We start from the raw sequence: 22,918 nt of genomic DNA on the forward strand, positions 1-22,918 counted from the left end.
TGGGGATGTTTTTTCGCAATGGAAATACCTGCTGAGTTTATATCTGGCTGAGGCAGATTTCAACTGTGTCCTGTCTGTATTAGAAGATGTAGTAGAGCATGTGTGTTTGCATGGCTAGGAAATGCATATAGGAAAAAAAAAACTCTAGTCCAGCTGCCAAGTGGGTGTATAGTGATATGGTTTCAGAGGCTGAGGGGAGGCAGGCTTAGGTAGGACCTGGAATGATTGCTTCTTGCAGAGTTAATGTTTGCCAGGTTTAAAACTGCTCATCTTTGAGTTAGGACTATGTATACAGGATGTAAAACAGCTCTCTGAAGTGTTCTTGGGGTTGATTTCTGCTGCCAGTACTGCAAAACTCTGTTCTGGGACTTGGTGCAGAGGGAATGGTAGGCAGGACCCAGTCAAACGCTGTCAAATACTCCAATGCTGTCTTCCTGTGTATTCTTAGGGCCAGAGCCCGTGCTGCTCTTTGCCAATCGAATTGATATCCGACAAGTGTTGCCTCATCGCTCTGAGTATACGCTGCTCCTGAACAACCTGGAGAATGCCATTGCCCTTGATTTCCACCACAGCAAGGAGTTGGTGTTCTGGTCTGATGTCACGCTTGATCGCATCATGAGGGCCAATCTGAATGGTAGCAATGTGGAAGAGGTGGTTTCCACAGGGCTGGAGAGCCCAGGTGCGTCACCGCAAAAAAGACAGTGGTGTAGGGTGGGTGAGTGGAGGAAAGTGGGGACCCAGCCTTTAGAAAAAAGTGCATCTCCCTGAGGAGGGGTATAGGTTGCATGGAATGGGTGTTAGGTGAGTGTCACTGTGGAGTTAATCTTGGCTAGCAGGAGAAGAAACTGGGCCTCCTCTGAAGCGGACAGAGAAAGGGAACTATTTTTTCCATGCAGATCCATGGTTTCATTCTGTATTTAACTCTTGTCTTGTACGTAGGTGGACTTGCTATTGATTGGATCCATGACAAATTATACTGGACAGACTCTGGGACATCTCGAATTGAGGTAGCAAACTTGGATGGCACTCACAGGAAAGTGCTTTTGTGGCAGAACCTGGAGAAGCCCCGAGCAATTGCTCTCCATCCTATGGAGGGGTGAGTGAAAATATGGGAAACCAGGGGGAAACCCCAGTGAACCCTCCATGTACATACTTTTTGTTGAACATTGAAAACCCCATTCTTGGTCACAAAGGTTACCTTGGGACTGAAAATGTGAGTTGGCACTAACAGTATGGGAAACCTGGCAATGCTGGGACCCTTCAGAGCCTTAAACGTGCTCTGCAGTTTTCAGCAGGCTGGGTGTTACTTTTTACTTCTCCCATGGCTGTGACCCAGTCTCATGCTTGAGGTCAGAGGACTGATGTTGCTTTGCCTTGATAGGGAGTGATGTTGGGTGCAGTATGTGGGCCACAAGTTTTCTAGCTGTCTCTCCCTGTCTCCTTCAGTACTATCTACTGGACTGACTGGGGCAATACTCCCCGCATTGAGTATTCCAACATGGATGGCTCTAATCGGCGCATCATTGCGGATACACACCTCTTCTGGCCCAATGGACTGACCATTGACTATGCAGGACATCGAATGTACTGGGTGGATGCCAAACATCACGTCATTGAGAGGGCTGACCTTGATGGACGCAATAGGAAGGCTGTTATTAGCCAGGGTAAGTAACAGGCTTTCTCCAGGGAATGCTTTCTGCAGTAAAGCCCACAGAGCAGCACAGTGCTGATCTGAGTTTGAGACACCGGCTCCTGCATCTGTGCTTGTCTCCTATTCTTCCACTGTGGAATGAATTCTCTCACCACTGAGGGATGCCATCTAGTCATCAGCGGCTGCATCAAAAGCAAGTTGAGGCAGGTGAATCTGCTTTTGTGAGACTCCACCTGGAATGCTGCGTCCATCTCTGGGACTCCAAACATAAGAAGAAAGTGGAACTGTTGGAGAAAGTCTAGAGGAGGGCCACAAAGTTGATAAGAGGGATTGGTGTACTCCCCTACAAAGGCTGGAAAGAAAGTTGGGGCTGTTCAGCCTGGAGAGGAGAAGGTTGTGTGGAGACCTCATTGCAACCTTCCAGTATCTGAAGGGAACCTACCAGGAATCAGGAAAGGGACTCTTCATCAGGAACTGTAATGTTGAGAGAAGGAGTCTCAAATGGACTGGATACAAATTAAAAAAGAAGGGAAATTCAGGTTACGTATTAGGAAGACATTTTTTACTTGTGAGGATGGTGAAGTGGTGGAACAGGTTGCCCTGAGAGGCTGCGAATGCCCCAGCCCTGGCACTGTTCAAAGCCGGGTTGGATAAAGCCTTGAGCAGCCTGGTGTAGGGGGAGGTGTCCCTGCCTGTGGTGTGAGGATTGGGGCTAGATGATCTTTAAAGTCCATTCCAGCCCCGTAATGTTCTATCTTTGATTATAGGACAGCAAAGAGGAATTGTCTGTTAAATTAGTGTGAAGTGTATTTGAGCAGCTTGAGTGTGGGGAAGCCTAAGGGCAGTGGAAAGAGTATTCCTTGTCTCCCTGCTAGCCTGAGTCATGTTAGATGTGATCATATTCCTGTATTGGATGTCTGTTGCAGGGCTCCCACACCCATTTGCTATCACTGTGTTTGAGGACAGTCTGTACTGGACAGACTGGCACACCAAGAGCATCAACAGTGCCAACAAATTCACAGGCAAGAACCAGGAGATCATCCGCAACAAGCTCCACTTCCCTATGGACATCCACACGCTGCATCCCCAGCGTCAGCCAGCAGGTAACTGCAGAGCGGGTAGAGACTCATTTGAGCCACATCCTGAGCCCAGCAGGTGGACACACCCGTGCCTGTGCCCGGGGCTGTGGCAGAACTTGCTCCACCGCCCTCGCCCTCGTGTTGAGGTCGCTCAGGCGGTGCCTCGGAGTTGGGTGTTACCGCAGCTCCCCCTGCTGACACCGGGGCTGGAGGCCTTTCAGTAGGAAATACTTGGGGCTTGTTTACACAAGAGATGTTTTGGGATGGGGAAAAATCATAAGTGGACGTTGTAATGACTGACATCTCCCTTACTCCTCTTCAATTGCCATTATCTACTCTCGAAGGGCATTGAGTTAAATGTTCATTTTAAAATTGAGCCCTAAAAATAGAGTTAGTGCTTTACATGTTTCCTTATTTTCAGTTAACTTCTGGGTTGGGAAGTTATATCCACATGGTCTTGACACCTTAGCTAGTGTTTTTCCTCATTTCTTTACTCTTTGCTTTATGTGTGGTTGCTCTTGTCTTTGGCTACTTGAGCAGGGAGAAACCGTTGTGGGGACAACAACGGAGGCTGCACTCACCTCTGCCTGCCGAGCAGCAAGGATTACACCTGCGCCTGCCCCACGGGCTTCCGCAAGACCAGCAGCCATGCCTGTGCCCAGAGTAAGTGAGGTGGGACCACGTGCTCAGATGTTCAGTGGGTGGCAGAGGGCTGGCAGTGGGACTGAGCATCAGTGGTACTTGCTTCCAAGGAAATGCAGCTGAATAGACTGAGTTAGAAGTATTAAGGGTCCTGCCAGAGGATGCTTCACCTTTTTGATGCATTTCCCTGTTCTGTATTCTCACTGCCCTCACTAGTCTTCATGGATGGGGATGCAGACAAATTCCACCCTTGGTCCTTATTTCAGGGCTGCTATTAGGACCGTGCTACCTGGCACAGCTGGTTGTTTTACTGAAATGCCCATAATGGCTGTTTCAGTGATGAACAAAAAATTCAGTCCTCATCATTGCCACATTTCTCTTAGTTTGTAACTACGTGAAAGAATTTGACCAACTTTCTCCCAGATTCTCACGAGCTATTTTAAAATAGCTATTTGATTTAGAGGCATGTCTATGCCATCCTTTGAAGAATATGGTTGCCCTTGTTCCCTCAGCATAGGTTACACCCCAGGAGAGAGCTCACAGCCACTCTGACCCCTCTTTCCTATCCTCTCCCTGTGATATTTTGCTTCCAGTAAAAAAAAAGACCTGCCAGTGAGAGATGATGTAGGTGGTTAATGTTGTGAATATAGCAGGGAATTGTCTGTCTATCACTGTATTGTTGAACTTAGAGAAATTAAAAGGAGACCTTTCGACCTTTGATCAGGTCTTGACAAGTTCCTGCTTTTTGCCCGAAGGATGGACATCCGTCGGATCAGCTTTGACACAGATGACCTGTCAGATGATGTCATCCCCCTTGCTGATGTTCGCAGTGCTGTGGCTCTAGACTGGGACTCAAAGGATGACTATGTCTACTGGACAGACGTTAGCACTGACTCAATCAGCCGAGCAAAATGGGATGGATCAAACCAGGAGGTACAGTATTCACTGTGTGTGGAGCTCATCTGGCCAGGAGACTCCTTGAGCATCAGATTTGAAGCCGGTGGGATACACTGGCTTTTTAAGGCACTGCAGTTCATGGTGGATCTTTTGTTCATTAGTGTGCCTAGTTCTGACAAACTGATGAGATCACTGGACACTTCATAAACAATTGGGTGTATGGAGAGCCTTGAATGGGGAAACATGAAGTGTGGTGGTTTGTGGGCTGTGGTCAATTTCTTTGTTGTAGCCCTAGAATCTGAAAGAAAGAAGTATTAAATCCTCTGTTACATTAAAATTGGAACAAGAGTCATGCTCTTTGGGAATGCTTTTTGCTCACACTTCTAGGCTGATGGTACTATAAATAAGGCAAACAGAGTTCCAAGTTTGGATTTGCAGTTTGAACAGGCACAAAAAGCCCAGAAGTTTCTCCAAATAAAAGCCTTCTTTGGACTTCAAAGTCCTTGATGTTCTCTGTTGTACAGCACTGCTCTGCTCAGGTTTTTGCCTTTTGAAAGTTAACATAATTTGTGAATGGGTAGTGCATTGGACAAGTACTTTCTCCCTAAGGTCTAATTTCACTAAGGATTTTTTTCTTTTTGTTTTCATTTAGGTTGTGGTGGACACCAGCCTGGAAAGTCCAGCTGGACTTGCAATTGACTGGGTCACCAACAAACTATACTGGACTGATGCAGGTACTGGGATCCTCTGCTTAATGTAGACTTCTGTCTTCCTTATCAGTTATGAAAACTGAAAATCAGCTGGGTAGTTCTGTCTGTTTCATTCCAAATTTATCTAATTTCTGTGTAGCAGAAAGATGGAGTTTCATGTCATGTGCTTCTAACTGAGTGTGAATTGAGGCACAACCCTTAGTTTAATTCTCTTTGCAGTATCCCCAGTACTAATTCTATAAAAATAGTCATCACTGTTGTCTTGTTGCTGAGCTTGTGATTGTGTGCATTTATGTATCTTCCAACAGTGTATCTTGTGGTGCAGCAGGTCATACTTGGAGCATGTTCTCTGCTGGAGAGTCATAGTTAAGAGAGATGTAAGGAAGATTATTCTTTTCTAGCTGTTCTCTCATGGTATGGGGGTTTAGGTAAGATGTAGATTATATACAGGACTCCACATCAGTGACAGGCACAGAGGTGACTTGAGAGGATGGAATGTGACACTTTAAGCCAGATTTCTTACCTCTCTTCCAGCTAAGAACACAGATGGATATAGGGGAAGAATGCACTGTTGTATGGAGGTTTTTTTGCCTTAGCTCTTGCAATTCCAATTTCATTTCTGTTGTTTTCTCTTGACTTTTGTAGGAACAGATCGGATAGAGGTGTCCAATACGGATGGGACCATGAGAACTGTTCTAATATGGGAGAACCTAGACAGACCTAGAGATATTGTGGTGGACCCTGTTGCAGGGTAAGAGAGTCTTTCTTCTGGGATGACTTAACAATTCTTGCATGTCTAAATACTTTCTGGTTCTTTGGTTTTGTACAATTTTCCTTCTTACTGGTGCCATTGTTCTACAACTTGCTAGTGACTGAAAGTAGAGATGTGATTTTAGATGCTAATAGAACCAGATAAGCAGAGGTAATTGCCTGTTGTGCTGTGGAGCTTGCAGGAGCTGGCTGGTGTTTTCATTTGTTTATCCTGAGGATGTAATAACTACAAATGTGGTACAAAAATGTTGAGAATGGGCCCATCTAGTTATTTTCTATTTCTCTGTTGCACATATATGTTGAATTTGTATTCAAGCTCCTGCTTGTCGACTTGACTTTCAGTTAGAAGGATGTTCTCAGATCTTTTGGAGGTGGGGATAGGGTGGGTAGGAAAAAGCTCACCAGCCATTGCTTTAGAAGTGTTGAATGAAAGAGTGCTATTCTTTCCTTGAGTGGACTACTGGAAGACAAATGCAGCAAGAGTGTACATTGCTAAATAATCAGTTAATTTAGACCTTGACCTATTTTCTTGAATTTTTCTCCTACACATGGTAATTAGGCCAGCCCATTAGCAGTAGAAGGTATGTAAATTTGATTGTGATCTTAGGTACATTACAAGAACCTAAAGCTGGACATGAGCACACTAATACTTTAATGCTTCTCCCTGCTAGGGCCTGAAGGCACCAGACTCGCTTGCTTCTCAGGCAGTGAAAAAGTGTGGGCATTCACTTCTGTCTGGGCTTCTTCTTAGGTTCATGTACTGGACTGACTGGGGAGCTAACCCAAAAATTGAGCGTGCTGGGATGGATGCCTCAAACCGCTTGGTGGTCATTTCCTCCAACCTGACATGGCCCAATGGCTTGGCCATTGACTACGAGTCACAGCGCTTGTACTGGGCAGATGCAGGCATGAAGACCATCGAGTATGCCAGTCTGGATGGAAGAAACAGGAAGGTAAGGAAGCCGTCTTTGAGGAGCAGGTCTGGGAGTCTGAACACAAAGTGATGATGGTTCTTGCCTCTTTTTTCAATGGAAAGGAAAATGTACAATTCAAAGTACAGAGTGGCTTTCACTAAGAAAAGAACTCCCTTTCAATTTGAAAGTATGCGAGGGAAGTTTGAGGGCCAAGGTTGGACCACATTCTCCTTTTGCTGTAATTGTGTGTTATGATGTTGAGAGGGAGCAAGGGAAGCCTCTTCTCCTTAGTGACTTCATGGTTACTAATATAGGTATAATTTTTAAATATATATATATATAAAAAATATATTTTTTAAAAATATTTTAATTTATATAACACAATATTTTTCTTTGGGTGATGGGGGTAATCTGAGCAGGTGCTGATTGGGAACAATCTGCCTCACCCCTTTGGACTTACTCTTTATGGTGAGAGAATCTACTGGACAGACTGGCAGGCGAAAAGCATCCAGAGCGCAGATAGGAGAACTGGGAAGTCTCGGGAAACACTGCAGGACAATCTGGAGAATCTTATGGATATTCATGTTTTCCACCGGCACAGGCCACCAGGTACAGAGCTCACACCGAAGCCCCACTGAGCTGAGAGCTTGCCCAGGCTCTGCCATGTGGCATATCTTTTCTGCAAGGAGCTGACCTGTCAGCCCTCATTGTCTTAAGTGTCTGTGTGGAGTATGAGAGCATGAGAATTAACTCTTGACTTGGTATTTGAGGGCATTCTAGAATGCTTTTCTATAGCTGCTGCGTCCCTTTTTTGTGCCAGTGCTACTGGCTCATGGATTTTTCATCCTCTTTTCCATAGTACATACAGCATGCAAAGTTAACAATGGAGGCTGCAGTCACCTGTGCCTTTTGGCACCTCTTCCAAAAGGCTACAGCTGTACTTGCCCTACAGGGATCAATCTGCAATCTGATGGCAAGACCTGCTCCCCTGGTGAGTGTTCTCTGTGGAATCCTCATTGCAGTTTTGTATCAGAGCTACATTTTGCCTCTGCCTCGTTAGAGAAAAAAATTCACTTTTATGTGCTTAAATGCTTTATGCCTTGAAAAACCCATTTGGTGCCTGTACCTTCAATTTGAGTGGGAATTACTATGAAGAAACTTACTGATAAATGGATTGATGAAGGAGACATTTTTCTTGAAATTATGTTGGCCAAGTAAACCAAATGTCACATTTTTTCCCATACTTTTGCCCTAATATTGAGGTGAATTCTTAAACTACAAGGTGATAATATTCTTTAATAGGTCTGTAAACACTCCTCCTGTGGACCCTCTTCTGTGGATGAGGCATTTGGCTTGAGGCCGTGGTAATCCACTTTTCCTCCCTAGCAGGAATAAAGTGACTCCTAATTTCAATTTCCCACACATATTAGCAGAACTAAGTCTTCTGTGAGTGTTATGCCTTGCAACTTGGATGTAAAGAAGCATTAAGTGATGCTCAAAAAAGTGAACTTTTTTTACACAGACTGTCCATAAGCCAAGATCTGTCTGAGACACTTTCCCTTTTCCACTGAAGTGGTTGTAACACCAAAATACTTGATAAATGATGCCTACAGTTGACTGAACTTGTTCCTCACTAATATCTGTCCATTGTCCACTCTGCAGGAATGACCAGCTTTCTGATCTTTGCTAGAAGGACTGACATCCGGATGGTCTCTCTGGATATCCCTTACTTTGCAGATGTTGTTGTCTCAGTCAATGTCACCATGAAGAACACCATTGCAATTGGAGTGGATCCTCCTGAAGGTCTGAACTTCTTTCTGTATCTGACTGTGTTTGAAAGGCAACAAGTAACTTCCTATGTAAATGTCTGAGTAAAGACTCAGGCACAGATCTTACTGTAGGCTGTGGATTTGGGTAGGTTTTTATTTTCCTTGTATATGCTGCAGATAATTTGTTTCCAGCGAGGAAAGGAATATCCTTACAGGAAAAAAGAGAACCTAAACTATATGGAAAAACACTGCCTGCAATATTGAGTGGGGTCCCTGTGTGCATTGTATTTGAGAAAGTTCCTCTTCCTGAGGCCTTTTACAGCTGTAGAGCTCAACACTGGTTGTTCTTGTGTAGTTAACATCCGATGCTGTGGTGGGTGTAAACTATGTTGCACTGTAAGGTAGATGATCTCATTTTGAGAAGTCAGAGGTGGAGCTCTACTAGTAGCTGATGGTATTGGGTGTTCTCCATCCCTGTGTGGAGGTCAGACCTTGTGTAAATATCCTACATATTTTGGGGAGAATTGGAACAAGAAAATTTGCAGTGTTTTATCACTCTAGCTTAATAATATTGTGCTGTTATTATTCCTGTACAATCAGATCCAGTTTGAATAGTGGAGCAGGTAGTCGGACACCTGGATCTGTTTTTTAAGGATTTTGCTGTTTGGTTGCTGGGGTTTGGTTTGGTTTTGTTCTGGGCTTTTTCAAGTTTCTCTTTCTTCTTCAACCCAGGAAAGGTTTACTGGTCAGACAGCACATTGCGGAAAATCAGTCGCGCTGCACTTGATGGCTCACAATTTGAGGACATCATCACTACAGGTGAGGGAGATTTTGGTCTGAGAGCCTCTTTCTCCTTTGCAGTATGAAAAAAGAGATTCTCCAATACCCTGGTAGAATACATTTTTGGTGGAAAGGCAAGCAAAGACTAAAGCAGTTGCCTATGAGATGGACAAGAGAAATACTAGAAATTCCTGACTAAATTGGGAGAAAAAGCAGTGACCAAAATGTTTTGCTATTTTCTCAGGTCTGTTGACTACAGATGGGCTGGCTGTGGATGCTATTGGCAGGAAGATATATTGGACAGATACAGGAACAAACCGGATTGAAGTGGGCAACCTTGATGGCTCCATGAGGAAAGTCTTGGTCTGGCAGAACCTGGATAGCCCTAGGGCAATAGCTTTATACCATGAAATGGGGTTAGTGTTGTCAAGAGATTGTCTAGGAGTAACAAAGGACTTCTGACCTCTTTTTTCATAATACTTGCTCGCTTCTCTCCAGGTATATGTACTGGACAGACTGGGGTGAGAATGCCAAGCTGGAACGCTCTGGGATGGATGGCTCTGCACGTGTGGTGCTGATCAGCAACAACTTGGGCTGGCCTAATGGACTGGCAGTGGATAAGGCTGGGTCCCAGCTGCTCTGGGCTGATGCACACACAGAGGTCTGATTCTGTTCTTCAGTGTTGTTTGTCATTGGGTGTTTGGAGGCTGCTTTGAAGCTCTTGAACAAGTTGTTGAAAGAGCAAGGGGAATGTAAGCTTTTCTGAGAGTATGGGCTATGGAGGGAGAGGTGAACCTGAATAACATCACTTGCCAAGATTGTTTCCTGCTTGCTACAGTAAGTGCTAGCAAGAGAAGTGTTTTGAGTATGGGCTGATGTTCCACTTCTTCCTGTAGCGGATCGAGGCTGCGGATCTCAATGGCGCGAACCGCCGCACCCTGCTGTCTCCAGTGCAACATCCCTATGGCCTCACTTTGCTGGACTCTTACATCTACTGGACTGACTGGCAAACTCGCAGCATTCACAGGGCTGACAAGGACACTGGTGCTAATGTCATCTTGGTGAGGTCAAACCTGCCTGGCCTCATGGATATTCAGGCTGTTGACAGGGCACGGCCCCTGGGTAAGTTGCGTCCGAGTTGGTGGGTGTCAGTGGTGGCGAGAGGAGTCCTTCAGAGCTTTCTTTGGAAACAGTCCTTTTGTGTAAAGCAGGAGTGACAGAGTGACTTCTCAAAAATCAGCTTTTCTTATGATGCCTTCTTTTAAAGCATCACTTCTTCCCTCTTTAACTATTTTTGCACTCCTCTCTGTTTACCCGGCTCTATAGGTCTAGTGTTGATTACTGCATGCTTTTTGACCCCTTTGTCCCATTTCCTTCATTGGATTGCACTGAGAACCTCATTCTTGCACACAGCAGAGCCACTTTGTTAGGACAACTGAACAAGTCATGCCATATTAGGCTTCACCAGACTGTACTGACATTGGACAATTTCCCTTCTATAACTCCAGAAAACTCTAATTCTTCTTAAACCAGTTGCTGAAATATTATTTCAAGTTCTAGTGTTATTTCCCAATCACTGCAGGCTTCATCTTCTTGCCTGCCTCTTTGCTCTGCAAAATCTCTTTAGTTGCTCTTAATATATCATGTTGTCCAACTATTCTGTGCCAGAGTCAATTCTTTGTTACTCTTTGGGGATCCTGTAACACCCCATCTGGCCTCCTTGCTTTTCAGTGGAAGTTGTTGCGTTGTGCTGTGGTTTTATTTTGGTGGAATTTCGCCAATACATGCTTCTGTAGGAAGCTCTGCTGTTTTTCCTGTGGTTACTAGCAGCAGAACATCACTCTTGACTGTATAACTGGGCAATAAAACTTAAAGCTGACCAAAAGTCTAGCCATCATATCCACATTGTCTTCTTCCTATTCCCTGCAAGTGCCTCCTGGGCTTATTCCCTCCTAGTAAATGTATGCTGGGTTCTTTACAATTTAAAAAAAAAATTATGTGACCCTAATATGTCAGGCACTTCCAGCCGGCTTCTCTGATGCCTTTGTTTATTTGCCACTGTGTGCAGCTAAGTTGAAACAGAAGCTTCTTTGTCAGCCTGGCCTCTGGTACATTGTCACACTATTTCCCTACAGGGTTGGATCTTTCTGTCAGCATTACCATTTGTAGCAGTAATAAAGTTAAACTGCAGTTGCATAAATCTGGGAGCACTTGGCTGTTTAGGAGCAGTTTTCCCTGGGAAAACTATGATTAGCAAGGAATGCCGGTTAAGATTTTTCTTCTAATGATTCCTCTTCTTCTGGACCCTCCTGTTCTCCTTGCCAATCATGCCCATACCTACCATGAGTCTTACAGAGGGAGAGCCTCTGTACAAAGGGTTGTAGCTTCCCAGCAAGGCTGGGATGGTAAGGATGAACTCAGCTGCTAGCAAGTTGTGCATGTATGTAGCCTTTAAAGTAAAGCTTTGGTCTGTGAGATCCTAAAACTACGCTTTCCCTGTTTCTGAAGGCTTCAATAAATGTGGAGTTCGTAATGGTGGCTGTTCCCACCTTTGTTTACCTCATCCCACTGGCTTCTCCTGTGCCTGCCCCACTGGCATCCAGCTGAAGAGAGATGAGCAGACATGTGACTCTTCTCCAGAGACCTACCTACTTTTCTCTAGCCGTGCTTCCATCCGTCGTATCTCGCTGGACACCAGTGACCACACAGATGTGCACATACCTGTCCCTGAGCTGAACAATGTCATTTCTCTGGACTATGATAGTGTGGATGGCAAGATTTACTACACAGATGTATTTCTTGATGTTATCAGGTAGGTGCCAGTCAACTGCTTGGCCGGTGCCCAGGTCACCTGTGACTTGTGCTGATTGTACCAGTAAACTGGGGAGACTGAGCACTACACCAGTACTTAACACCTTGTCTTTGCTACACAGCATCATGCTGAAGGTGTGTTTAACCTGCTGGACACAGGGGCAAAAAGTCTTAGGGAGGTATTAGTATGCAGTGGCCCTGTGATTGATGGAGATCCAGCTTTCCAGGAACTAGCTGTTCCTCACTGCCCTTTGTCATTGATTTTGATCCAGGAGGGCTGATCTGAATGGCAGCAACATGGAAACTGTTATTGGTCAGGGTTTGAAGACTACGGATGGCCTGGCAGTGGACTGGGTTGCCAGGAACCTCTACTGGACAGACACAGGGCGCAATACCATTGAAGTGGCTAGACTGGATGGAAGCTCCAGGAAAGTGCTGATCAATAACAGCCTGGATGAACCTCGAGCCATTGCTGTCTTTCCCAAGAAGGGGTAGGTTTGGGGTTATTGGTGGGGCAGGGGAAAGGGCTGCACAGAGGCAGGCTGGTAGAGGAGGTTGTGGGAGGAAGAAGACATGTGCTATGTGAATCTGCAAGTACCAGTAAGGGGTTGACTCTGAGTGACTTGCAGTTGTCAGGCAGACAATGAATTTGAAGGTTGGGCAGATAGCAGGCTACAGACTGTATTATCTTTTTTGAACCTGAAGAATCTGGCAGTTTCATTCATAACTAAAACTTTCCTTAGGCCAAATGAAATGGTCTTCTCTTCTTACACTTGCCTTTTATCTCTTCAGGTATCTCTTCTGGACAGATTGGGGTCACATTGCTAAAATTGAACGGGCAAATTTGGATGGCTCTGAACGTAAAATCCTGATTAACACTGACCTAGGATGGCCCAATGGATTGACTCTGGATTATGACACCAGGAGGTCAGTGAAAGATTTTCGTATACTTGCATAGGGTTAAGGGATGTAATGAATTTTTTAGCACTCTTAGCTTCATTTATTGGAGTAGCACTGTGGGTTTGGGTTTGGTTTTGGGGTGTTTTGAGGCTTTCTTCTATAGCTTTTATTTCCTGATCCATCCTCTGATTCCGTGATCTTGGTCAATAAATGACTGGAAAGTAAAGAGAGGTTGTATAGATGGAAGCTCACCTCTTTCCCTTTGCCTTCAGGATATACTGGGTGGATGCTCACCTTGATCGCATAGAGAGTTGTGACCTCAGTGGGAAGCTACGACAAGTGTTGGTCAGCCAGATGTCACATCCTTTTGCTCTGACACAGGTGAGAAGGTTTTCCTGCTGCCACCATTCTCCCTGGTGTATTGATGAGTTTGTACAGTGGAGTTTGGGAACAGGGAAGTGTTCCAGTCTGAGGAAACCAAGGTGGCTGAGGGGATTTTACTTAAATCTTCTCTGGAGCTAACAAAGGAAGTTTGTCTGAACAGTGGGGTGTACACAGTCATCTTCTTTACAGTAAGAGGGTAAGGGTTTGAAAAGGCCTTTGTTTTGGGCCTTCTGCCACTGGGATATGTTTTTTTATGGGCACCCTTTGTCTACATGACTAAATATGCTAATAATGGCTGTGATTTTTCTTTGCTGTCTCCCTGAGCAGCAGGACAGATGGATATACTGGACTGACTGGCAAACGAAATCTATCCAGAGAGTGGACAAATACTCTGGGCGGAACAAAGAGACAGTCCTAGCCAATGTTGAGGGATTGATGGATATCATTGTGGTTTCTCCTCAGAGACAGACAGGTAAATAGAAGGACCTTGATTCAGGCAAATTCTTATTGTAGACCAAAAGAACTCTAGAACTACTGCACTATTGTGGATGTCAAGTAAGGATGACATTCTTTTTTATGCTCAAAATACTAACTCATCTTCCCTTAGCTCATTCTTTGTCTGCCTGTGACTTTTCAGCCAAGCACATCTTGATGGTGTTCACTCAACATTGTGTTAAACCAGAAGAACGTGAGGTTTTTGGGTTTTTTATCTCTGCAACTGTGTTGTCTGGGCTTCTGTCTAAAGATTTCCAGTACCTTCCTTTCAAGACTGCCCTAATGCAATTCAGTGTTTGGCTATTGTCATCACTTTCTTAGCAATCAGATGATGGGCATATGCCAAAAACATAATAACTTGCTGGATTTCTAAGACGTATTTCTGGCTGAGCAGAAAAGAAGGTTGTTGTTCTGAGCCCCCTTTTTGTTCAGATGTAACATATTTAGAAAATTTTTTGTTCCTTCCAGGTAGTAATGCTTGTGGAGTGAACAATGGAGGCTGCACTCACCTCTGCTTTGCCAGGGCTTCTGACTTCGTCTGTGCGTGTCCAGATGAGCCAGATGGGCGGCCCTGTTCTACGAGTGAGTTTATTGAGTGTCACTTGGGTAGTAGCTTCCGTAAGTGAGCCACTGCTACTGCTTATGCAGTGGCAACCAGAGCAGCTGAGGCTGTCCAGTGTATAGATCTTACACAGTCATGTATTGGAACCGAGGCCAGTGGTTGTGAGTGATAGAGCCTTCTTGTCCTTTCTGCTGACAGACTGGGCTTGAGATGGGAAGGCTGCTCATACAAGATATAAAGAGTTTTGGAAATGGCCTAGACAAGCCTGTCACACTTGTTTATCTGCCCCACAAAGTTGGAGTCCTACTTATTTTTCTCTGTTGTTCTAGTTCCTGGTGTGGTGCCTCCTGGTCCGGAACCAACCAGTGTAAGTGAGAGGAGTCAAACACCACCTGGCAGACTAGGTACTTCAACAACCAAACCTCTCACATCTCTGGAAACAGTGGAAGGAAAGTAAGTGTTCTTGTTCTCTTGGGGTGTGAAAGCCCCAGCTTTTGCAAGGCTCCACATGCAAGCCCCCTCTGGTTACAATAATCTGAATATACTTATCCCTAGCTAAAGAGGATATTCCAGCTCCAGATTTCACATTCTTAATGAATGAAACTATTATGACAAAGATGCAGTTGAGATGGCAAAGAGCCATTGTTGAGATGGCAAGAAACAGGTGGAGATCCTTTGTGTCCGTTTTGTTGAAATGTGTGTGTAGTCTGACTGTACTGAAGTGTTTAAATCTGCCTTTAGCTCATGTATCATTCATTTGATTGATTTTTGAGTCTCCTAATTTTGAGAAGTTATTTCTGAAAGGAGGACAGAGGAGTCTGTTGCTTCAATTCACTGAAACATCTCAGACTAGACCCACGCAGCTGAGAAAATGGTTCTGCCCTGGGAAGGGCATAGCTTGCTTGGGGCAGAACAGAATCTTTGCAGCTCTAACATTTAATTTACAATGCAGGTAGTTAAGAGACTCTTTTCTGCTAATTCCCTGCAGCCTGCTATTTATACAGCTCAGCAAAAGAGTAGCTCCATAGTATATGGTTGAGTTATTTACAGAGCAAAACTTGCACTCAGCTGAGTATGATTTATTGGATGGAAATGTCTTCATGCTGACTCGGAGACATTTTGATTTTTGCTTCAGCACTGATGCTGAAATTTGTTTCCTGAAAGATATGAGTACACTTGTGTACCTGAGAGGCAAATCTAGAATGAATTGGATATCAAGATAGTGCAGACCGGTAATGATCTATCCATGCACACCCCCTACATATATGTGTGTATAGTTATCTTTTCTCTGGATGCAGAATACGGAAGAAGAAAAAGGAAGATCTGTGGTTTTTAACTGGAAAAGGAAGGGTTATCAGTGCTAGCCCATTCCATCTTTTTTTTTGATGCCTTTATTACTGTTGATTCTACTTTCAGTAAATAACTGAAATGTCCTTCTGTCTTTCAGCTGCTCTGACAAAGATGCCAGGCAAGGCTTGTGTACTCGTGCCAATGAGGCAGTGTTGGCCACCATGGGTGAGTTGCTTTTCTTTAACTCTTCTTCACCAGGGTTGTTCCTCCAGATGTGCTCAGGGCATTCCAATCCATAGTGTCTGAAACTGAAATTTCTGAAACTCAGACTTGAATTGCTCAAATGCTCTCTGAGTAGAGCAAAATGCCTCTATAGGCATTCATTAACCTAGGTGGGGACTTTACCAAGTGACTCTTTGGTCTGAAGAATAGTTGTCTTTTCTTTCATCCTATACCTCATCCACTGGGCTCTTCCCATTAAGAGTACTCTATTTCTCTGTCCCCTTTGTGTTTAGTTGAAGATGGTTGACTGTAGTAATTGCTTCCCAATGAAGGAGTAACCTGTCAGCAAGGGGGGGTCTAACTCCTCCATTACAACCCCATTACAAAGATCTTGACACTGCTTGGTTTGTTGGGGCCTGGGTGGGGGGAAAGTTGACCATGTGTTTGTTTCCTATGAAGCCAAACAAAACCCTCTGCTAAACCTTAATGTGTTGACATTTTAGTTTACATACTTCTGTATGGGTAAAGCCCCAGCATCAGGCATTACACCAAGGTCAGTATTATCCAGTGAAATATAACATGAGTGCATAAATTACTCTTGGTATTCACTTTCAGGAGAAGGACTGCATGTCAGCTACATTATTGGAGGTTTTCTCAGCATCTTGTTTATTTTGCTGCTTATTGCTGCTTTAATTATATATAGGTAAGTGATCTTTTTTCCCTCTCCTGGCCAATTGTAAACTCTTGAGTTGTAGGAGAAGGTCTCTGAAAGCACTAAATCTTTCTTTATTGCCATTTACAGTCCTTCTTTCCTCCATTGGAAAGAGTGCTTGATGATTTTATTTTCAAGGTTTGAGTCCTGTGCCTCTAAAGTGTTGGTCATGCAGTTCTACTATTTGAAAGCTTATTGGCTAAATTTTCTGCAGAGAGCTTATGAGTTACGGACAGGAATGTGAGATAATTCGTATCTCAGTAAATATGTGAGCTCATGTGCTTTCTGACAGATAATTTCACCAGTTACTGGCATGACAGCCTTTGTGATTACATGGCCGTGCCTTGCTGTACTGGTAGCTAGTAAATGGACTCATTCCTGAAGAGCCAGGTGAAGCCAGGATTCTGTCTTTGAGGGACAGTGGAGATGGCTGAAGCCATCCATTTGCTGAGCGTTCAGGAACTTTGGATCCTGGCAGGGGGTTCCTGTGACTTTTCTGACAGCTCTCTCCCTCTAGGCATAATAAGTCCAAGTTTACGGAGCCTGGCTTGGGGAACCTAACCTACAGTAATCCTTCATATCGGACATCTACCCAGGAGGTGAAGATTGAATCCATTCCCAAACCAACCATGTACAACCAGCTGTGCTACAAGAAAGAGGTAAGAACTGCTACTAAGGACATGGGAGCTCATCTCAAGCTGCTGTTGAGTATTACAGGCCTCACTATGTGGAAGGATTCCAACTTGTGAGCATTGACTTTTAGGACACAGAAGGACAGCTTCATTGAATTGTTCAGACTGCTATGGACATCAGCCAGCAGCACTTCTTCCCTAGTGAGCTGTAGTGAATTTGACCTGTCTCAAGTTCTCTGCTTCTTACCCACTCCCACAGTGTCTTGTATTTCATTTGCATTGAGTGATGGCCCTCAAAAGTGCATGAGCCAATTGACATTGTCTTCTTAGGATACAGGTCCTGGTTAGTGACTGTTGCACCAAGGCTGCTTTGGACAGTCACCAGGGGAACCAGGCAGCCAGAAGGGGTTTGGTAACAAGAAAGTGGCTCCTGGCTGTGCATGGCCTGAAAGGGGTGGGATAGGGGAAAAAAATAGAGGCCTTATTAAATAGAGCATTTTAAAGGCCCTTCAGAGGTCTGTACTTTGTGCCACATGATGGAGAGAGTTTAATATATCTTGCAGCACTTAGTTTCTCCTCTCTTTTCTCCTCAGAAGCTTTCTTATCACTCAGATAGCTTCTCATCTTCCCTCTTCTGATTTCCGTCCACATCCTCACGTCAGGTATCACTACTCTGTGTGTTTGATCTTGCCTCCCTCACTCAAGCTCTGCTGTGTGGCTCAAGCGCTGTCCATACTAATTGCTCTTTCTTGGTCTCCTCCTCTGCTTTTATGTCCTTAAACTAGCTCTACTGTCTGTCAGGAACATATAAGTAATTTTCTATGGCAGATTTTTTTGGTCTGGGCTTTGGCTACTCATACTCACTGATATTTTAAAAAGACAATTTCTGTTAGGACTATTTGTGATTATCTGTTAGATCGCTTGGTTCGTCTGGCAGGGATCACAGACTTACAAAGGGAAGAGTTTTCCCTTACTGTTTTTCAAATGTACTTGTAGCTATATTTTATTAAATCCTAGGATTTTTCCCCTCCAGAGGAGCTGGGAGCCTCAGGAAAGAAAAGTAAACAATAACTATCTGCTGCTGTGGAATGCAACAGGTGCATCTTCCATTGGTCCATGTGAATCGTTTTCAATTAATGACCAATCACAGCCACCTGTGCCAAGGCTGTGAGCAGACACAGAATTTTGTTATGCATTCTATTCTATTCTTGTTCTTTGTAGCCTCCTGATATTTCTTTTCTCTATGTTATTTTAGTAGTTTTAATGTAGCATTTTAATATAATATATAACATAATAAGTCAACCTTCTGAAATAGAGTCAAGCCTTGTGTCTCCACACACAGAGAGTTCATCACAACAGGTACTATCCAATAGATTCCCCAAATCTTCAAGCCATTTTAGCCCCATCTTTTAAGGATAAGCCAGTATTATTTATCTGGGAATCCAAATCCTTTCTGTTTTTTTCTTAATTCCAATGCTCCTTGATATACACAGATGTATATTTCCCCACTGCCTCCACTTTCTCCTCAGGGATAGATCAGGTGCTCCTTATTTCCTAGTGAGCCAAGTTAGATTTCACTATTTTCATCTCAGTGTGGTCCCTATTGCCTCTGATCATTTTCGTTGTTTCCCTATAATATCCTTCCCCTGTGCTGCTGTGAGACTTGGACTCAACAGTGGTATTCCAGCTGTGCTTTGCTGAGAGGTGAATCTAGAATGACTCAGATGTAAAGATTTGCAAACCTAGAATTGATCTTCTGCCTACTTTTACCATGTTTTCTGTTTGTTTCTGCTTCCCATTTTGTTTGGTGGTTTTTTTTCCTTCTTTTTTAGGCTGTGTTCTTACTCTTTTCTGTCAGGGAATATGTATAGTTGAATGAGAAGAGCAGCCTCATCCTCATTCTGCTTCCATGACTGAAGAATCATAGAGTTTGGAATGAGAGCCCTTGCAGGGAGGGCTAGTCTGGGGGTGGTTCCTAAAGAACTAAAGGAAGCTTAAAATGGGTTCTGTCATTGTGGCAGTTAAAGCCAGTGTCTGTTTACATGGAGGTCCAGCTCTTTGTCTGCTTCCTTGTCTTCATTCCAGCTCTGCATTGCTCTTTGCCATATTTTTCCATAGACGTATTTTTTCATTCATCTGTCTTCTCCCTAGACTGGTCCTGACCACAGCTACACTAAGGAGAAGATCAAGATTGTGGAGGGAATATGCCTTTTATCCAGTGATGATTCTGAATGGGATGACCTTAAGCAGATTCGGAGCTCCCGTGGAGGGATCCTTCGGGACCACGTCTGCATGAAGACAGATACGGTCTCTATCCAGGCTAGTTCTGGTTCACTGGATGACACCGAAACTGAGCAGCTGCTGCAGGAAGAACAGTCTGAATGCAGCAGTGTTAACACAGCAGCAGCCACTCCTGAGCGGCGGGGCTCACTCCCAGATACAGGCTGGAAACACCAACGCAAGCCCTCCACAGAGAGCGAGGTCTAAAGTACACGTGACTTTGGAAACCGTTGTACCCTCCCTACCCTCTGCTCGCACAAAAACCACAGGACTCTGCCTGCCTGGCAAGGAAGGGCACAGAGACCAGCCTCTCTTGCAAGGGGCCTGAGACTGGGACTGCCTTTCAGCATGGAGCTTGGGCAGCTGTGTTGTTGTGTTTGGAGAAGGAGGACGGGTGGGTTGGTTGGAACCCAGAGACCCTTTTGACTCATTTTCACTGTGTGTGGTTTATTTATATGTTCCCTTTTCCTGGAAGTTGCCACGTTAACTTTCGCAGTGACTCGTCTGGCCTGAATCTGGTTCAGAGTGTCTGTTCCCTGGCAACCTGCAAGTCCTGTGTCATCCAGCTCACGGTCAATGCCCATGAAGAGAGCAGAGCTGCCTCATTGCTGGCTCGTGGTCACAGAAGTACCCCTGGTCATTCCAGCACTAGCAGCACTCTTTGAGGCTTTGTGTTGAGGGGTCTTTGACATGAGAGAGGTCTTGGAATAGATGGGATATACTTTGGGGCTCAAGAGGACACTGACACAGCATCAGGTCACCTTGTAAAGACATAAAGAGGATAACCACAGTTGCCAAGACTCACTTCATGAGAGTATCACTGCTTACTTTCATATCTGCTACTAAAAACTTTAAGGAATGCTCAGATTGGAGCACTGTGTCTGTTGCTGGCAGTGGACACTGCTCCTGTTCTCCCCTTTCCTGTTAAAACACGTTTCTACTCTGGAAAAACAAGAGTCAGCAAATCCCCCTTTCACAACTGTTCCCTGTGGGTACTAGAGTCTGAGTGCTGAACTTCAGACAAGAAGAAATTGATATTTTACTTAGCTCTACAGAGCTAATGGGGGGAAATGGATCTCAGTAAGACCTAAATTTTACTGATCTTTGCATAACTGATATATAAAAAAAGAAAAAGAAAATTTGCTAGGTCCCCACTAGTCCCAATTCTGCAAGGTCCCAATTAGTTTGGCCTTTAGGACCTTTGATTACCATAATAAGGGAAAAGAGAAAATTCCTAGGTCGAGTCTTTCCCAGGAGAATGCTCAGTGCTGACAGTTAGGAACTGCTTTATTACTAGGCTGAGCCCATTTGACCTAGAATGGGAGACAATAATCAGGAGCTGCAAGGGCCATTCTAAGTAGTTGTTTATCAGAATTGCACTTTAAGTTCTTCTGTTACCACAAAATAGCTCTCCTTGCCAATATAATTTTTCCCATCAGCTGCATGAGCTTTAGTTCTCTGGCCTCCAAGACTCTTACCCTTTAGGGAATGTCATCCTACCCTTGCAGCCAAAACCCAGCAGCATTTGGAGCTGGGTCCTGCATGCTCCCAAGGACTATTGCCACCTTTTCATACTCCTTTGTCATCTGTTTGTTCAAAAAGAAAAAAGAGAAAATATTGCTTGACACTTGTTCAAAAACAAAATGTATATTAACCCCTCAAATCGCATGGTAAAATATTAAGCATTGAGTCAGATCCTTGGAAGCAGAACTTCCCTGAGAAGAATTTCTCACTGCAAACTTTGTAACCTCTTTTATCGTGTGGAAGGAGGTCAAGTACATTCCCATCCATGGTGTAAAGAGAGCAAAACATACACTGGGGTGTGGTTCAGAGGTAGGGGGAGGGTACATCTCCCATGCAATATTTTTTTTCAGATGATTAAAAAGGAGAATCATCCTACACTGCTCGAACCTTATTTATATGCTAACAGGCCTGCTACCCCTGAAGAACACAACAGTTGCCAGTAGTTTGCCTGTACTTTTCACAGTAGAGGTAGCTTTGGGATACATGGGGGAAGGTTGCAGCTTTGACCTGGCTAGGTGGCTTGAGACTCTGTCCCTAACTGCACCATTGGGCTGACTGGAGTATATTCCTGTGGAAAATGAACTGGAGCTAAGGCTTGGATTTCCCTGTGTTAATGTGGGACTCTTCCCTATTCCCAGAGGGATTTATTTTTATTTTTTTAAATTAGATTTTTATTTAATTATTTATTTGTTTTACTCCAGCCTTGGAAGCATTGATTTTGTTGGGCAGAGGCACTTTTGGATTGAGGTGTGGACTTGACTGGGAACTGAGAAAGGAGTGCATATCACTGACATGGACACTGCCCATCTAAGCCACTTCACGCAGGGACAACACCAGAGGGCTCAAGCATAAGCAGAAGAATCAATTTGAGCAGAAACCATATGTAGGGGCAGAGGCATCAGGGCTGGGAGTGGGGAGATGGGAGAGGAAGGCTCTGACCTGTAAGAGAGCAGGGTTCCTTAGGGTTTTGGAATGGGTTGTTCTTTTTTCTCCCAGTAGCTTATGTGACCATGCACCAAAATCCTGAGGTGGGACAGGGGTGAAGGGAAACATCTGCCCAGACCTGTCACTTAAGATTAAGTCAGCCTGTCAGAGTAATTGCTGTCCAAGTTGCAAGTGTGGAAGGGAAAGGAAAAACATAGTCAGTCTTTTCAACAACTTATGGTGTTTGTGATCTCCACCTTGATCAATATTCTCTGCTGCTTCTTAGGAGAGACCCTGTGCACTCCAGCCTAACAACCATTCATAACTGCTCTCTGCTCCCTTCCTCAAATGGTTATGGTGAAAAGGAGCAATAAAATGTCACACAGCCTCCTCCACAAGTAAGGGGGGCAGAAATTCGTGTCTTTCTTTCTAGAGACAGCCCCAGTGAGATGCTGCCTTGGGGATGCATCGTGGTTCCCCATTCTGGGGAACAGAAGACCCTCCTTGCACTTAGGATGTTAAGAATGTAGAAAGGCTACTGGAGGATGATCTCTTGAGCACTGATTTACTGTGTAAAAAGCAAACCTCTCTCCTGTCTGTCCCAAGCTAACGTCAGTGATTTCCGTGTGTTCCTGTGTAATGGTTTTAACGTTACTCACTGGAGACATTGGATTTTCTGGAGTTATTTAACCACTGTGTTCAATATTTTAGGGGTTGATGAAATTTAATATAAATTTAGCTTTTCTTAACCACTCTGCCTGGCTTTTGGTTGTGAATCATACGTGTTATTTGGACTCTCCTTTGAATGAGGAACTCCTAAACCTGCTCAGACAGAACCTCAACATTGCTTCATTTGAGAGGAGCAATAAGATAGGAACAGACTTGGGTTCTTAGAAAGCTGAATGTAGCATACACTGTACCCCTATTGTTCTGAATCAAGGACATAATATCTGTACTCACTTCTGCAGA

General features: G+C 44.3%; 1 protein-coding gene across 1 annotated transcript in view; it reads left to right on the forward strand.

Moving 5' to 3' along the window:
- The window catches only part of LRP4 (LDL receptor related protein 4), an 82,252-nt gene extending 61,411 nt beyond the window's left edge, over positions 1 to 20,841 (forward strand). The window contains exons 12-38 of the mRNA XM_041401449.1: positions 449 to 679; positions 940 to 1,096; positions 1,447 to 1,664; positions 2,578 to 2,754; positions 3,271 to 3,393; positions 4,097 to 4,305; positions 4,922 to 5,003; positions 5,625 to 5,730; positions 6,502 to 6,703; positions 7,084 to 7,273; positions 7,524 to 7,655; positions 8,327 to 8,467; positions 9,166 to 9,252; positions 9,458 to 9,629; positions 9,712 to 9,874; positions 10,110 to 10,335; positions 11,722 to 12,025; positions 12,297 to 12,515; positions 12,817 to 12,951; positions 13,197 to 13,305; positions 13,636 to 13,780; positions 14,272 to 14,385; positions 14,695 to 14,818; positions 15,813 to 15,880; positions 16,493 to 16,580; positions 17,107 to 17,248; positions 19,373 to 20,841. Of these exons, the coding sequence (XP_041257383.1) occupies positions 449 to 679; positions 940 to 1,096; positions 1,447 to 1,664; positions 2,578 to 2,754; positions 3,271 to 3,393; positions 4,097 to 4,305; positions 4,922 to 5,003; positions 5,625 to 5,730; positions 6,502 to 6,703; positions 7,084 to 7,273; positions 7,524 to 7,655; positions 8,327 to 8,467; positions 9,166 to 9,252; positions 9,458 to 9,629; positions 9,712 to 9,874; positions 10,110 to 10,335; positions 11,722 to 12,025; positions 12,297 to 12,515; positions 12,817 to 12,951; positions 13,197 to 13,305; positions 13,636 to 13,780; positions 14,272 to 14,385; positions 14,695 to 14,818; positions 15,813 to 15,880; positions 16,493 to 16,580; positions 17,107 to 17,248; positions 19,373 to 19,708 (4,400 nt within the window). The 3' untranslated portion in view covers positions 19,709 to 20,841. The remainder of the gene's footprint in view (positions 1 to 448; positions 680 to 939; positions 1,097 to 1,446; positions 1,665 to 2,577; positions 2,755 to 3,270; positions 3,394 to 4,096; positions 4,306 to 4,921; positions 5,004 to 5,624; positions 5,731 to 6,501; positions 6,704 to 7,083; positions 7,274 to 7,523; positions 7,656 to 8,326; positions 8,468 to 9,165; positions 9,253 to 9,457; positions 9,630 to 9,711; positions 9,875 to 10,109; positions 10,336 to 11,721; positions 12,026 to 12,296; positions 12,516 to 12,816; positions 12,952 to 13,196; positions 13,306 to 13,635; positions 13,781 to 14,271; positions 14,386 to 14,694; positions 14,819 to 15,812; positions 15,881 to 16,492; positions 16,581 to 17,106; positions 17,249 to 19,372) is intronic.
- The last annotated feature ends 2,077 nt before the right edge of the window (positions 20,842 to 22,918 follow it).

This window comes from Onychostruthus taczanowskii, unplaced genomic scaffold (genome assembly GCF_017590055.1).
Source record: "Onychostruthus taczanowskii isolate IOZ18803 unplaced genomic scaffold, ASM1759005v1 scaffold1, whole genome shotgun sequence".
Taxonomy (NCBI): Eukaryota; Metazoa; Chordata; class Aves; order Passeriformes; family Passeridae; genus Onychostruthus; species Onychostruthus taczanowskii.